The following is a 16,457-nucleotide window of genomic DNA, read 5'->3' on the forward strand; positions in this document are numbered from 1 at the left end:
TGTGAAATTGTCAGAAGTTAAAGTTAGATAAAAACCTTCTTGGAAGCTTGTCTGCAGTTTTGCTAGAAGGTAAGCACCTAAGCATGTGGGAACGTTGGTGAGCAGAAAGTTAAAACCTTAACGTACAGAGTTGAAATGAACTATTTGTCAACTACACGTCACACTGCTCTACTGACACTATACTGGAAGCTCACCGGAAAACGGCGTTTCTGTCTGGCAGAAGTTCTCAGAGCCAGTGGTCAGCCAACACCCGCTTTGTACAAGTAAGCGAATCCAAGCTCACTGCAGCGACCCGGCTCACGGGCTGACACTCAGCAGAAGGTGGAAGGCAGAAACCTCCCAGGGCACTCAGACTCCTCTAAGTGGGCAGTTCACAACACACCATCCGTGGAGTCTGAAGCAGCCGACGATCTCTGCCAAGGGCTGGAAGACAGATCGTGTTGGCGTTCCAAGCCACAGTCGCCATGGGTTACACAGGCAGCCAGATCATAGGTAAGGAAGTAAGCATGGCTGTGTTCAGCGAAACTTTATTTACACACACTAAAATGGGGATTCCATAGGACTTTCATGTATCACGAAATGTTAATTTTTCAAACCACTCAGAAACATCCAGACCATTCTTAGCTCACAGACCATAAACAGAAGGCAGACTGGATCTGATGGATGAGCAGTCAGCTCCTAACCTCTGGTCTAAATGTATATTCTTTGACATTTCTTTGCTGCCAAACAGGTAACTTCTACTTCATTTTTAAGTGAGAATACACAATTTGCTTATTAAGGCTTTGTCTAAACTGCTGGTGTGTAAGTTTTAAAGACAAACATATTCAAATGACTTGTTAAAATTAAATGCTGCAGAAACGAACAGGCCAAGTGTCATTTATTTCTTGACATCACTCACACACGCAGCAGAAAGCGCACCTGGCTTCACAATGGCAGCAGCCGCACTCCGATTATAATACAGCAAGGGCAAGGCTCCGCGACATGTACATTTATACACTTCATAAGTTACAGATGGCTACGCTACGACTTGAACCCCACGGACTAGACCATTTGTATTTGATCTAATAAAAATGTACCCAGTCATTTAAAAATGGCCACTTGGGGAACAGGCCAGTATATAAAATATCTGTCATGTAAAATTTATTACCTTTTAAAAAATAATGATATTCAGACTTCAAACCTTTGCTATTGAATCATAATATGGATACACACTATGGTAGCAAGAAACAAAATTTGCTATACTTTTAGCAACCTGGCTAATTAAAAAAAATGTTCAAAGTATAACATTTTTGTTAAAACAGCCAAATTAAATCTCTTTACACAGTTGTTAGTCTGCTTCCAAGTCCCCCTTCCCCAAATCAATCGAGGCTCACTGAAGTCTTGAACTGAAACCTACATTTATACGTTCTAAATGCTGACCACAGACCACCCTCTCCTTCCATGGACACCAGTGAAGACCGGGCTGAGTCTCGGCCGTCCCAGACAGGCTCCTGTTCCAACGTCCTCCGCCAACACCCAGCTGGCCAGCCCCGCACCTCAACGAAGGCGGCCACACCATCCATACACTGGTTTGTGCTCCCAAGCCAGTGTCCACAAACTACCTGTTGTACACTCTCTCCTTTTTGGACTTTTCCAGGGCCTTGTCCATCGTCTTCTCATTTTCCCCCCGACACTTGGGGCAGTACCACTTTCCCTTTGGTTTATGGTTGAGTCCCACGCACGAGAAGTGGAACCACTCGATGGGACACTCGTCGTTGTCGCAGCCGATCATCTCTCCGTAGGAGACCTGGTTGCACAGACAGTACGTGGGCTCGTTGGGGTCGATGGGAAGGTCTGCAGGGGACGCCTCCCTCTCGGCTTTGGCCTTGGAGCGCTTCTTCTTCTTGGAGGTTTTTGCTTTCTTCTCCTTGGGCGTGCCCGAGGTGAGGTCGTCGTGGTCGTGGTTGTTGGACGCGTTCTCGCGGTTCTCGTTGTTCCGCTGCCGCCGGGACCTCTTGTTGTTGGGCTTGTCGGCGTGCGTGACAGCCTCACTCTTCGACTTGTCCTGGCCTCCCTTGCCGCTGCTGCCGGTGCTGTCGCTCATCTCCTGGTGGGCCTCGAAGAGCTCCACGTGACTGTCCACCTGTCTGGTGCGGTTCTCCACCAGCTCCACCATCTGGCTCACGATCTGGATCTTCTCGTCGCCCAGCTCCTGGCTGCGGATCAGGGCTCTCTGGATGCAGTGCAGCACTCGCCGTTTCTGGGCGCCATCCGTCTCCCGGCGGAACTTCTCGTAGGAGTCATCCAGCTCCTTCAGGATCTCTACGAGCAAAAACAAGATGCGTGACGCATCCGCCTGGCATGCCCTGGTGAAGACCCACTCTGATCACATAAGCCCTTCATTTTGGTTTTGTGTTTCTGTGATTGTGGGTGTGCATGTGCCAAGGCCAGTGTGTGGAGCACAGATGACTTCCTTCCTCATCTCCCCCTTGTGTGAGACCGTGTCACTTGTTCTACACTGGCCTTGGGTTCTCCTGTCTCTGCCTCCGTCTGGCCACAGGAGTCCTCGGTTACAGACACAAAGTGCAGTGTTGGCTCGGGACTAGACACCAGGCCTCACGCCTGCACAGCAAGTGCTTACCCACTGAGCCGTCTCCTCAGCCATGCCCTTTCTTTAATTTTCTAGTCTGTGATGAAAAAGTACATGCAAAGAACAGAAATGCCAGGGCTGGCCACTTGTGGTGGTGCACGCCTTTAACTCCAGCACTCTGGAGGCAGAGGTAGGATGATTACCTTGAGTTCGAGGCCACCATGAGACTACAAAGTGAATTCCAGGACAGCCTGAGCTACAGTAAGACCCTACCTTGAAAAATCAAAAAAAGAAAGAAAGAGAGAGAGAGAGAGAGAGAGAGAAATGCCAAGGCAAAGTTCCCAGCATAAAAACACTGCCACAAGCAGAGGCCTAGGTATTCTAGTCTTCTTTTTACTATTAGAAAAAATACTTGGGGGCTGGAGAGATGGCTTAGTGGTTAAGCACTTGCCTGTGAAGCCTAAGGACCCTGGTTCGAGGCTCAATTCCCCAAGACCCACGTTAGCCAGATGCACAAGGGGGCACATGCGTCTGGAGTTCATTTGCAGTGGCTGAGGCCCTGGCGTGCCCATTCTCTCTCTCTCTCTCTCTCTCTCTCTCTCTCTCTCTCTCTCTCTCTCTGTCTGTTGCTCTCAAATAAATAAATAAAAAATAAACAAAAAATTTAAAAAAAAAAAAGAAAAAATACTTGGAATCAAATATAAATGCAAACATGGCTGTAATTTAGCAAGGTGTCCCCAGTATACTTTGCACAACTCAGAAGCATGGGTAACTAGTTCAAATTTAGGTAAAGTGCTTGGGGTCTGGATTTGTTCCTATTAATGATTAAGTCCTATGTTTTCATAGTCTTCACTCTATCTGTGCACAATTTAAAGTTATTCTGTGCTCGAGCATACTGGCATCTTGAACACTGTATGAAGAACACATGTACTTAGATGGCACTCCTTATGGTGGAGATTGGGCTTATAGCAGAGGCCCCGGCTTATGAGGGCACCAGCACACGGTTCTTCCGTGTTACTCAGAGCAATGTTCTGGCCAAACGAATCAGCCTGGCCTTTCATCCCCAATGTCAGGTCTTAGCTCACTGCTCACAATACTTTTATCTACTGTTCACAGTGTCAGTTTCCAGAACGACAAAAGCCAGCAGATCACAAAGCAAATATAAAGCCTTCAATATTCAATTTAAGCCTTCTCAGGCAGGTGAGAAAGCAGGACGCCAGATTATAAAATGCCATTTGGCAATGTCATTAGACAACTCAAGAAATAAAAGCTGTTAAATAACCTAAGTACAGTAAAAGAATTAAGCTGAGCAGTGTGCATAGGCCTAGGATCCCAGTAACTCTGGGGGCTGAGGCAGCAGAGTTTTGAGTTTGAGGCCAGCCTGGGGTACACAATGAAAATCTACTTCAAAAGTAATTAGGTCAGGGGAGATGGCTCAGCTGTTCAAGGCGCCTGTTTACAGTCTGCCAAGCCCCGGCTCCATTCCTCAGTACCCACGTGAAGCCAGATGCAAAGTAGCACATGCGTCTGTAGTGCATTGCAGCAGCAAGAGGCCCTGATCCACCCTTTTCTTCTCTCTCTCAAATAAATAACCTCAATGGCTAAGCCATCTCTCCAGCCCCGCTATTTGTTTTTAAATGGATTCCAAGTGCCAAAGTTGTACCGTTTGGTTTAAGTAGTGATTAGGTTTCTTTTTCTTTCTTTCTTTTTTTTGGTGATTGTGTCTGATTGAGACAAGGTCTCATGTAATCTAGAATGACCTCCCAACTTGGTAGTAGTGAAAGCTGGCTCCTGATCTTCCTGCCTCCACCTCCCAAGTGCTAAAATTCCCGGTGTGTGCCACCACACCCAATTCTGTTTCAAAGACAATGTTGGAATTTCTTGGAAGAGAACAATTCTATTATATGACCATTTAAATCTAACTACAGCCTCGTTTCCATCACAAGCAACCTTACATCCAAGTGAAGCCTCACTGTGGGGAAGTATCACATCACAAGTGTACCTACCCAGTTATCTGTAACCTACGGTATCACAGATTTCTTGCATGCCCCAAGCGCAAAGTGCTCCACCAATAAAAGCCACAAGAGCAACACCTAAGGGCAATGGCAGCACTGCACATGGAAGCCTGTGTCGGCCACTGCTTCTTCCTCAGCTCACTTTCTCACCGCTGCTGACCAGCAAGTGCCAGACAGGGAGAACGTGAATACGAAAATGGGCCGACACTAGAGCAATCCTGGGTCTCTTCAGTTTTCCTAAAGTGCACAACTCCCGAAGGACGGGTACTGCCACGCCATTCCTTGGAAATATGTCCAGCAACTTCACGCGCCATTTACCCATTACAAACTAGAGCCGCTCCTTCCGGATCGTCGCGCAGCCGACAAGGACGGGGCAGCGCTCCAGGGCCGGGCAGGCTCCGCGCGCCACGACAGCGCCAGCGGCGGCCCGGGCGGACGTGTCCGAGGACCCGCGGTGGCGCGGACGCACCTGCGGCCAGGAGGCCGCGCGCAGCCTCGCCACCGGGGCCGGAGGGGGCGGCCCAGGCCTCGGCGGCAGCAAAGACCCTCACACCCGCCGCCGGCCATGGCTCCGAGCCGGAAGTGTCCGGACTCCAGCCCGAGAGAGGAGGGTGCCACGCTCCGCCTACTAGATCCGACAGAGCTGAGGGCGGAGACCAGCAGGAGCACCAATGCAGGGAGAGAGACTCAAAGCACCGCCCGCCCGGCGGCGCCGCGAGCCAATCCCAGGCCAAAGGCCGGGCGACCCGAAGACATTCAAATCAGCTCGACCTCGTCCCTCCGCCCCGCCCTCTCCAAGAGAAAAAAAGAAGGCAGCGGAAACACAGACCTGTGCCAGTCCCAGAAGAAGACCCGCCTTTATCCGGCCCAGCCACCAATCGCTCCGCAGCAAACTGGTAAGGACATTCCACGGAGAACGTCACGACCAATCAGACGAGAGCCAAGGCGGAACGTTCCGCAATATGCTAATAAGCATCCTATAAATGCCGCTGCGAAGCATCGTCTCCGGCAGAGCGCGGAGGGGCGCCTTCCACGCCTAAGGCTCTAGATCGGTTGTAGGCAGAGCAGGTTTCTTTCCCCCCCCCCCCCCAACTCTTCCGTTTCCCTGCTGCGCAGTTCTGTAAACATGAGTAAACTAGGAGAGACGATCCACGGTAAAATCTGAACCCCAGTGCCGCGCCTGACCTCGCAGCAAAGTTTCCCCAACAGACAACAATTCCCGGCGGGCACGGAGGCTCCACCTCTCCAACACTCTGGGCGGCCCGGGTCTGCAGGAGGACCACAGACAGGGTCCCCTCACCTGCCACTGTCCCCTCCCAGCCGGCGACCCCAGATCGCAGTACAGATGGGCGCCTTCCTCACCAGTGCTCCTCCCCTTTCCACTGCACACCCAAGAACGGTCCTCGTCCTCCGCAAACCACACCACCGGCGTCGCCCCTCGCAGTCGGCCCCAAACCCTGCTCAAAGCCAAGGGAGGGCCGGAGGGGGCAGGGCCCGGACGATCTGGCGACCCCGACTTGGGACTGCCCGGTACTTTATATAACACTCGATTCGGGACTGGGTGGGGGGCGGCGACACTTCAGACCCGGCCGGTGGCAGTGCCTCCAGCCCACGAGCCCGCGCCCTGCATCGCCGGCGCCCGCACAGCCTCCAGCTCGCGAGGCCACCCGCGCCCCCTCCCCGAGGACCCGGAGGAGCCCCGCGCCCCCTCCCCCGCAGCACCCGCCTCATCACTTCACTACAAAGAGCGCTTTGGTCGCGCAGCCTTGCAGGGAGCCGCTCGCGCTCCTTCCTCCTCCGTGTCCCGGAGATCGGCACACAAGGACCCCGGCGGATTAAAGGCGCTCCAGACCTTTTGTTCCTTGTCCCGATGAGGACCCCGGCGGGCCACCGATCGCGCTGGGTCCTGCAAGACCAGCCAGCTTCGGCGTCCGGACCGATGGATGGACGCAGCCGCCCCCGCCCATCCATCACCCTCCGTACCTTGGTATTTCGCGTCGATCTCCCGCATCAGCGAGACGTTTCTTTGCAGGTCGAAAGGCAGGGACTCGATGGAGTCCAGGTAATCCTCCACATAGTTCACCAGGTGGATCTGCTCCCCGTTGGCAGGACTCAACATGGTTCACCCCGGAGGTCCCCGGCGACTCGCGCGGCTTTCCGCTTCCTGCACCCCCCCGCCCCCCTCAAAACAGCACTGCAAAATGCAAAGCTCTCGCCCTCCCGCCGCTTGGCCCGGCCGGCCGGTGGCTACATCTGCCAGCCCGCCGAGCCGCTTCGGGGCCGCGGGGACCCCGGGCAGGTCGCGGTGCCAGAGGCTCTCGGGCTCAGCTCGACTGGCCGCGCAGGCCCCCTCCCAGGCGGCGGGCGGTGCGGGGGGCCGCGAGTACGAGCGCGCACACACCCGGAGAGGGCTGAGCACCTCGGCCGCCGCCGCCCACTCGGCACCGGTCTGGAGAGGGGAGGTAGAACGGGGCAGGCAACGGGAAGGGCGCGCTCCGCCGCCCGCCGCGCCGCACTTGTCCAACGTGGAAAACCCAAATACCAGTTTCAAACACTTGGGAAACATTCAGCCCCGCGCGCACGGCGCATGCGCCTGTCCTCCCCTCCTCCCGCCCGCTCCCGGCGGCGGCCCCGCCCCCACCGCATTCACGCCCCTCGCAGTCCGGGGCCCTGGGGGCAGTGAGCCGCGGGGCCGGCCCGCACGGGGGTGGGAGGGAGGACGGGGGCGTGGCTTTCGCTGTCACTGTCGCGGGGCAGCGAGGGGGATCCGAGGGACGGCGGCGGCAGCAGCGCCCGGGGCCTGGGGCGGCGAAAACTTTACTGGGAGTTTGACACTGGGTGGCGAACCTACTGGGCGGAGCTGTACGGGAGACACGGGGTGGCAGCCGAGCTCCTCTGAAGACACGCCCGCCAGAAGGGCCTCCAAGCCACGGCCTCCCTGACAGCCTCTCTCCTCCAGACCTAGAGCGCGGCCAGCGCCGTATAAGTACGGGCCCGAGCAGAACTGACAGCCTCGACAGCCAACCCAGGAGCCGCCCTTGCCCCGTAGCCAATCACGTCCGAGAGGAGGCGTGGCGGCCCCGGGTAACGCCCCCTGGCCCAGTCCTGGAGAGCTGTGTCGTCCGAGAGGGGCGGGCTCCGGGGCGGGCACGGCGAGGCGGAAGTGGCGGCGCGTGCGCACTGAGCTGGCGGGGCGGTGGGGGGGATGCGGGCCCATGCGGGAGGGGCAGGCACCGAAGCGCGGCGGGACCACCATTCCCAGCATCCTCGGCGGCTCCCGCGCCTGCGCCTCTGCCCCCTGTCGCCCCCTTTGTGTCGCTTGCTGGAGCTTGGTTTGCCATGGCCTGGAGACAAAGGAACCGGAGGGAAGCTGTCTTCAGTCAGGGCCGAGCTGAAGACAGCTTCCCTCCGGTTCCTAGGGCGGGCTGGCTTGACAGACGCCTGCCCTTGCCGTGTCACTTCCCCCTTCCTGTCTCCCGCACGCTGCAGACTCCCCCTGAATCCAAGCTGGCACCGCCGAGGGTCTAGCAACCTTTGGCACCCCGGGCCTTCCCCTCCCCCACGGCCCCGGGATCTACGGCGGAAAAAGCCCGGTGCAGAGAGTCGTTGCCTGGGCAACAGGCTGCTTCGCTCCGCCCCTTCCGGGGTAAGTCACGCCCCCGGGAGGAGCCGGGCTGCGGCCGCGGTGCCCGGGCCTTTGTCCTGCGCGGGCGGGTGGCCGTGCCGCTGCTCTCCGCCCGTTGCTCTCCCGGTCACGGCTGGCGACGCCCTCTCCGTGGTCTGTGCCCCGGAGACCGTCGTGCTAGGAGTGCCCGGCCCGGGGCGCTGGGCCTCGGAGAGCCCTCGCCTGCTGAGATGCCGCCTGTGCAGCTCTCCATCTACCTCGTCCTCATGTTCGGACAAGTGTCGGATTTCAGCCCGCTTCTTCCGCATTGGGTCTGCTGCAGGACAGGACCCTCCACACTACATTGCAGTTTATTTACTTTCTTTTTTGTTTTTTTGTTTGTTTGTTTGTTTTTACGAGGTAGGGTCCCACTCTGGTCCAGGCTGACCTGGAATGCCCTCTGTAATCTCGGGCTGGCCTCGAACTCGCGGCCACACTCCTACCTCGGTGTCCCGAGCGCCAGGTTAAAGGCGTGCGCCACCACGCGCGGTTTACATTGCAGTTTAAACGGCACACACTCTGGAGTTGAGGTTCGGGACGGTCCCGGGAACACGGTGACACCTGAAAGCCTCGGAAAGACTGTAGTCTGCACGTGGGACGACTGCAGCGCAGTGTAGGGCCGAAGAGGGAGCGCGAACGCCGGGCGCCGTTCGGGCCACCCACCCCGGGGGGTTCGCTGCGTTTGAAAGAATGTCCTTGCGGCGAGGGAGGCGGGACGTGCCGCTGCGTTTCCAGGGTCGTTCACGTGGGACGAGCCCCGTTTACACGGTTATGCTCTCACGGCCGCATCCCACCGCCACAGCAGGGAGCTTCAGTTCGCCTCGGTATTTGGTGAAGTGACGGTTTCACGAACAATGTCACACCGCTTTCAGTCTCAGTCCAGAGCAAATGGGAAGTTTCATTTCATTTCTGTAATGCACGAAGGACTAACAGTGTGACGCATGGAAACACTACGTGGGATAGGGTGTAAGAGGGGCACAGAGTTGAAAACAATTAGGCCTTTTCCACGAAAAGCATATAAGTAATTCAAAGCTACGATAGCGGCTTAGCAGTTAAGGCATTTGCCTGCAAAGCAAAAAGACCCAAGTTCGATTCACCGGGTCCCACGTAGACCAGATGCACGAGGTGGCCCATGCATCTGGAGTCTCTTTGGAACGGTTAAAAGCCATGGGGCACCCAATTTTCTCCCTCTCCCTGTCCACCTCTCTCTCTCTCTCTCTCTCAAGAAAATAAAGTAGCCGGGCTTGGTGGCGCACGCCTTTAATCCCAGCACTCCGGAGGCAGAGCTAGGAGGATCTCCGTGAGCTCGAGGCCACCCTGAGACTAGAGTGAATTCCAGGTGAGCCTGGGCTAGAGTGAGACCCTACCTCGAAAAAACAAAACAAAAAAAAATATTTTTTTAAAAGTACAATAGCGGTAAGTAGACATGTTCTTTTAATCTTTTTGTTCCTTGAACCTGGCAATTCAGTGTTCATCTGGACTCCAGATTAAAGGTTGGAAATAATTTACCCTTTCCAAAGATAATTTAGCTATGGTTTGAACTAGGTAACCTTTCCAAAAGTCAATACTGTCAGAATAACATTTCATTCCACTCTTGTTCATGGAGTTGACACATGCCTGGTCTATAGCAGAAAGATATCTCATTTACTCAACTAGAAACATTTGACAAGTGCCTACCACTTGCCAAACACAGTGTTTCAGGCGGTGGGAATAGAGTGGAGTGGGTTCACCTTCCACAAGACAGCGAACTCTGACGTAGAAAGAATGGTCTACTTAGTGTGTGTTTGTTTGTGTTTTTGAGGTAAGGTCTCACGCTAGCCTGGGCTGTTCTGGAATTCATTATGTAGCCACAGGCTGGCCTCCAACTCACAGTGATCCTCCTACCTCTGCCTTCCCAGTACTGGCATTAAGGACATGCACCACCAAGCCAGGCCTGTTTTATTTTTTTTATTGGCTTTACGAAGAAGATTTTTGAACAAGCTCAGGGACCAGTAGAACAGTTATCAAGCACTTTGAGTATGCTATATGGAAAGGGGTTTCTTTCTGAAGATACACTGAAGAATCTTGGCTACTTTTTGTGGTATGTTGTAAAAATAGAAGTTAAAGCTTTTGAAATTACAATTTCAGCTGGGAGTGTACCTCAGTGGTAGTCAAGTTGCCTGGTATATGCAGGGCTCTTCATCCCCATCAATGGAGGGGGAAAAAAGTATCTAGCCATGAGTTGGAGGCCTGGGACTAGACTGAGTTCCAAGACAGCCCGTGCTTTGGGAAATGAAAAAAGAAAATTAAAAAAGGAGAGTGAGAATTTCTTTTCTTCTTCTGTAATTAGGAAATTAGAAAAAAAAAGGAAAGAAAAGAAATGAGATGGCTCAGCAGTTAAGAGGCTTGTTTGCAAAGCCTAAGGGCCCTGGTTCCATTCCCTATTACCCATAAAGCCACATGCACAAAGTATTGTCTGGAGTTTGTTGTAGTGGCTGGAGGCCTTGGCCCATTCTCTACCTGCCTCACTCTGTCTCTCAAATAAATAATAAAACAAAATATTTTTAAAAAGAAAGAAGAAATGATATTCTCAACAGAAATTGGTATCCATGATATTTTGGAATTATTTAAATTACTTTCTAGTTTTGATAGATTAATAATGGAGATGACAGGCAGGAGCAGCAATTCACCATGTAAGAGCACTTGCTTTCAAAGCCTAACAACCAGGTGTGATTCCCCAGGACCCACATAAAGTCAGATGCGCAAAGTGGCACATGTATCTTATGTGCAGTAGCAGGAGACCCTGGCTCACCCATACTGACTCTCTGCCTGTTTCTTTCTCAAAAATAAATAAATAAATAAAAATATTAAAATCAGAAGGCAGAGGGGGAAGGGGGTCGTGGCACACGCTTTTAATCCCAGCATTTGGGAGGCAGAGGTAGGAGGATTGCTGTGAGTTCAAGGCTACCCTGAAACTACAGAGTGAATTCCAGGTCAGCCTGAGCTAGAGTGAGACCCTACCTCGGGAAAAATATGTATATATATTAAAAACAGGGCTGGAGAGATGGCTTAGCGGTTAAGCGCTTGCCTGTTATGCCTAAGGACCCCGGTTCGAGGCTCGGTTCCCCAGGTCCCACATTAGCCAGATGCACAAGGGGGTGCACGCGTCTGGAGTTTGTTTGCAGAGGCTGGAAGCCCTGGCGCTCCCATTCTCTCTCTCTCCCTCTATCTGTCTTTCTCTCTGTGTCTTTCGCTCTCAAATAAATAAAAATTTAAAAAATAAATTAATTAATTAATTTTAAAAAAAGGCAGAAGTAGCAGGATCACTGTGAATTCAAGGCCACCCTGAGACTACAAATTTAATTCCAAGTCAGCCTGGGCCAGAGTGAGATCCTTCCTGGAAAAACAAACAAACAGAACAACAAAAACACCACCACCAAGAAAAAGCTGAAAAGATGGCTTAGTGGTTAAGGCATTTGCTGACAAGGCCTACGAACCTGGATATGATTCCCCAGTACCCATGTAAAGCCAGATTCACAAGGTCGCACAAGCATCTCGAGTTTGTTTGCACTGGCTAAGAGGCCCTGGTGAAAATAAAGAGACAAAAAAGCAAAATAACATAAGGGGCCTTGGAGCCAGTTCTATCTGCCTCTCTTTCTCTCATAAATAAAGACCACAGTCCTCACTGATCACAGCTCAGCCTTTTAATGTTGTCCTGCAATGGGTCATCTCAAGTCAGACTTGTCAAGTGAGACCATATCAACAAATCAGTGGATTCAATGCAGGTTACAGTGATTTCAGAAGAATTTACAATCTCAAACCTGGCGAGGTAGTGCACGTCCTTAATCCCAGCACTGGGGAGGCAGGGGTAGGAGGATCACTGTGGGTTCAAGGAGACCTCCCTGATACTATATAGTGAATTCCAGGTCAGCCTGGGCTAGAGATTGAGACCCTACTTGAGAAACCAAAACAAAATCAAAAAGTCTTTACAATCTCTAGTACTCAGGGCTTTGGTGGGTGTGGCTGCTCATGCTGTCATCCCAACACTTGGGTGGCTGTGGTCGGAGGAGCAAAAACAGTAGCACACACTTTGTACCCAAAGCAAAACACAACTGCATAGCTGTGCTTGGGGACCCTGGTGAGGCTGGAAGATTGCTTGAGTGCACACCCAGGCTGGGCTACAGGGCTGGGGAGATGGCCCAGTGGTTAAGGGCACTTGTTTGCAAAGCCTGTGGCCTAGGTTCAGTTCCCCCAGCAGGCGTTACACCTCCAGGGCTCATGACTTTCCCTGTTATAGGATTTCAGTATCAGGCATGAATTCCCTCCCATGAAGTGGGCCCCCAGTCCAATTAGAGAGCTGTTGGTCTTCCCCATAATAGATATGCCACTGTTGCACCTGTTGGCTCACTTGGCCTGGCCGGCCCCACTTGAGGCTTGCAGTGTCCTCTGTTGTTCATCTCCACTGATGACTTCTCTGTTTCCCATGGAGCTCCATGCAGCCTAGCTTTTTCCAGCTTTCTGTCAGTTGGTCTATAGGGAGGAGCTTTTCATCTTAGCTTCTGCTTGATTTCTCAGTGACCTTGAAGCCTAAACATGTGGAGTCTTCAGCATTAGAATCTTGCCATTTATTCCTGGTGGGAAACCAGGAGGCTCGGCAATGTTTTGGGGGCATCAGGGACCTCCCTGGCCAACAACACACTGGAAGGTATCTCATCCCGGCCACTGAAAACTTTCTAGTGGTAATCTATGGCTTCTGAATGTGCCATGGTCCAGAAAACTAGGTTTCCATATGACTTATTCATACCCACTGAGATTTTGACCAATCCTCCCCCACCCTTTCTTTACTCAATTTCTTCCCCTAACCTCACTTAGGCATTTCCACCCCTAGTAACCTGTTCTACTCATAAAGTAGCTCATGTACCTGGAGTTTGCAGTGGCAAGAGGCCCTGGCACACCCATACTCAGTCCCTCTGCTCCTAACTAAATAAATAAAATACCACTGGGCCAGGGAGATGACTCAGCAGCTAAAGGCACTTGCCTGCAAAGTCTGATGGCCCAGGTTCAACTCCTCAGTACACACAAAGAGCCAGATGCACAAAGTAGAAGCCTAGCATGCTCAGGTAGCCTCTCACTCCACACAAATAAATAAATGAAAACATTTTTATCTGTCTTGAAGTATTTATGAGCTGGGGAGCAGATAGAGAGTGAAAGAAAAAAAGGGCACATCAGGACTTCGAGCCACTGCAAATGAACTCCAGATGCATGTGCCACCTTGTGTATCTGGCTTACATGGATCCTGGGGAATCGAACCAAGGTCCTTTGGCTTTACAGGCCAGTGCCTTAAATGCTAAGCCACCTCTCCAGCCCTTTTTTAAAAAAAATTTTATTATGTATTTGAGAGAGTGAGAGTGGGAAAGAGGCAGACACACAGAGGGAGAGAGAGAGAGAAAAAAAAAAAGAGAGAATGGGTGTGCCAGGGTCTCCAGCCACTGCAAACGAACTCCAGATGCATGTGCCCCCATGTGCATCTGGTTTACGTGGATCCTGGAGAATCGAACCCAGATCCTTTGGCTTTGCAGGCAAGTGCCTTAACGACTAAGCCATCTCTTCGGCTCCCAAAAGTATTTATTTTATTTATTATTTATTGTTATTAGTATTGTGTGTGTGTGTGTGTGTGTGTGTGTGTGTGTGTGTGTGTATATATATATATATATATTTTTAGTTTTTTGAGGTCTCACTGTAGCTTAGGCTGACCTGAAATTTACTATGTAATCTCAGGGTGGCTTCAAATTTATGGAAAACTCACCGCAATCCTCCTACCTCTGCTTCCGGAATGCTGGGATTAAAGGCGTGTGACACCATGTCCAGCTTTTAGTCTCTGTTTGTTTTTTTCCGAGGTAGAGGCTCAGAAAAACAGAAAAATTATAAGAGCTCTAGGAACACATCTGTTGGTCTCTAAAAATGAAACCAAAATACTAGAAAAAGAACTGAGGAAGTTGTTGTTTTTAAGGTCTATAAAAGCAGAGATGCTATCATTTCGGATTTTTGCAAGATATACAGTGGTGCATGTGTGCAGGTAATTTACATATGGATTTCAGAACATGTGTGTTCCCAAGAGATGGATGATGATAGACCTTTTCATGCTTTTTTTGTTTGGTTTGAGGCAAGTCCTCATGTACCTAAGGATAGCCTTGAACTCCTGATGCCCCACCTCCGCCTCCCGTGTACTAGGCTTGCAGATGGATGCCACAACACAGCTCTAAAATAAAGCAAAGCATCACAATAGGAGGAAAAGATCAGGACATCAAAATAAAAGAGAGACTGACTGAGAGGGGGAGGGGACATGGTGGAGAGTGGAGTTTCACAGGGGAAGGTGGGGGAGGGAGGGCATTACTATGGGATATTGTTTACAATCATGAAAGTTGTTAATAAAAAAAATTTAAAAAATGAAATAAAACAGATTATACTAAGTGAGGTAACCCAGGCCCAGAAAGCCAAACATTGCATTTTTTTCTGTCATGTGTAGATCCTAGTTATAAATGACTGGACTTCTGGGTAAGTAGGAAGAAAACTCAGTACCAGAGGCCAGTAAGCTAGAAAAATGATAGAAAAGGAATAGAAAGGGCGGGGGGACTTAATAAGATGGTATTGTATATATGTAAGTAAAACAACAGATTAATGGGGGTGAAAAGGCCTAAGTGAGGTCAGGGGAAGAGACTGAGTAAAGGAAAGGTGGAGGGAGGGCTAATTAAAATGTAAGAGAAGATATAAATCATTTGGAAACCTACTCTTTTGGACAATGGAACACACAGGAACCATAGATTGTTACTAGAAAAATTTCAGTGCCAGGGATGGGATAACTTCCAGTGAGTTGTTGACCAGGGAGGTCCCTGATGCCCCCAAAACATTCCAGACCATTGCTCTCCTTGGTTTCCCATTAGAAATAGATGTTGGGCTGGAGAGATGGCTTAGCGGTTAAGCGCTTGCCTGTGAAGCCTGAGAACCCCGGTTCGAGGCTCGGTTCCCCAGGTCCCACGTTAGCCAGATGCACAAGGGGGCGCATGCGTCTGGAGTTCATTTGCAGAGGCTGGAAGCCCTGGCGCGCCCATTCTCTCTCTCTCCCTCTATCTGTCTTTCTCTCTGTGTCTGTCGCTCTCAAATAAATTAAAAAAAAAAAAATAGATGTTAAGACCCTATGCTGAAGGCTCCATATACTTGGGCTGCAAGGTCACTGAGAAATCCTGCTGGAGATGAGCAGAAAACCTCCTCCATGCCAGGTGTGGTGGCGCACGCCTTTAATCCCAGCACTTGGAAGGCAGAGGTAGGAGGATCGCCATGAGTTCAAGGCCACCCTGAGACTACTTAGTGAGTTCCAGGTCAGCCTGGGCTACAGCGAGACCCTACCTTGAAAAACCAAAAATAAAATAAAATAAAAAACCTCCTCCATGTAGACCAGCTGACAGAAAGCTGGAAAAAACCACACTGCATGCAGTTCAATGGGAGAGAGAGAAATCACTGGTGAAGATACTCCACAGGGGACACTGCAAGCCTTATATTTGGCCAATCAGGCCAAATGAGCCAATGGGTGCAATAGTGGCATGTTTGTTATGGGGAAAACCAACCGCCCTCTAATTTGACTGGAGGCCCTTTCCATGGGAGGGAATATATCCCTGATACTGAAAACCTGCAACAGGGGTAGTCATGAGCTCTAGGGGTGTAACTTCTGCTGCTGTCTGGCTCATGTATAATGTACTATACTATGCTCACCAACCTGCCTAATAAGCACTTCTCTTCATGTTCATGCCCATCTATTAATGCTATATTATACATATATATTATGTAAATATATATATTATCATCCTTGTGCAGGGGCCATGCTAATCTTCTCTGTATTGTTTCAGTTTTAGTGTATGTGTTGCCAAAGTGAGTACAATTCTTTTTATTTTATTTATTATATTTTAGGAAGCTTTAGAGAGTTGTCAATACTGTTCTTTTAAAAAAACTAATTTATTATTTATTTATATTCATTATAATACACGGGTCAAAAATGAATTCTATAAATCAAAGAATATTCTACACCTTGAAAAGGAAAATCAGCAGTGATATTCTCACTGAACATAGTAAATGAAATTTTCTTCATAAAAGGTACATATTATTCTGTACTTTCCCACCCAAAGCAGTGGTGTGTTATGCTTGTTATATAAAAAAAAGTTATATCCTGTGGCAGGAA

At 50.7% G+C, this 16,457-nt stretch overlaps 1 protein-coding gene and 1 non-coding gene across 4 annotated transcripts; both read right to left on the minus strand.

Moving 5' to 3' along the window:
- Nucleotides 1–511: 511 nt before the first annotated feature.
- Ing1 (inhibitor of growth family member 1) lies at nt 512–6,753 on the minus strand. 3 transcript variants are annotated; one of them, XM_004663407.2, is made up of 2 exons: nt 6,568–6,753; nt 512–2,301 (listed from the first exon to the last, which is right to left on the minus strand). In XM_004663407.2, the coding sequence occupies exons 1-2, from the start codon at nt 6,701–6,703 to the stop codon at nt 1,598–1,600; spliced, it is 840 nt and encodes a 279-aa protein (XP_004663464.1). In that variant the 5' UTR covers nt 6,704–6,753; the 3' UTR covers nt 512–1,597. The 3 variants fall into 3 exon arrangements, with proteins under 3 accessions (XP_004663464.1, XP_045002514.1, XP_045002515.1); XM_045146579.1 differs by lacking the exon at nt 6,568–6,753 and adding an exon at nt 4,903–5,011; XM_045146580.1 differs by lacking the exon at nt 6,568–6,753 and adding an exon at nt 4,576–4,861.
- A 9,298-nt stretch (nt 6,754–16,051) lies between these two features.
- LOC123459683 lies at nt 16,052–16,158 on the minus strand. The gene has a single exon (XR_006636441.1). It is a non-coding gene; the product is annotated as a U6 spliceosomal RNA (small nuclear RNA).
- Nucleotides 16,159–16,457: the final 299 nt, after the last annotated feature.

The sequence above is a fragment of the Jaculus jaculus genome, chromosome 3, assembly GCF_020740685.1.
Source record: "Jaculus jaculus isolate mJacJac1 chromosome 3, mJacJac1.mat.Y.cur, whole genome shotgun sequence".
Lineage (NCBI taxonomy): Eukaryota > Metazoa > Chordata > Mammalia > Rodentia > Dipodidae > Jaculus > Jaculus jaculus.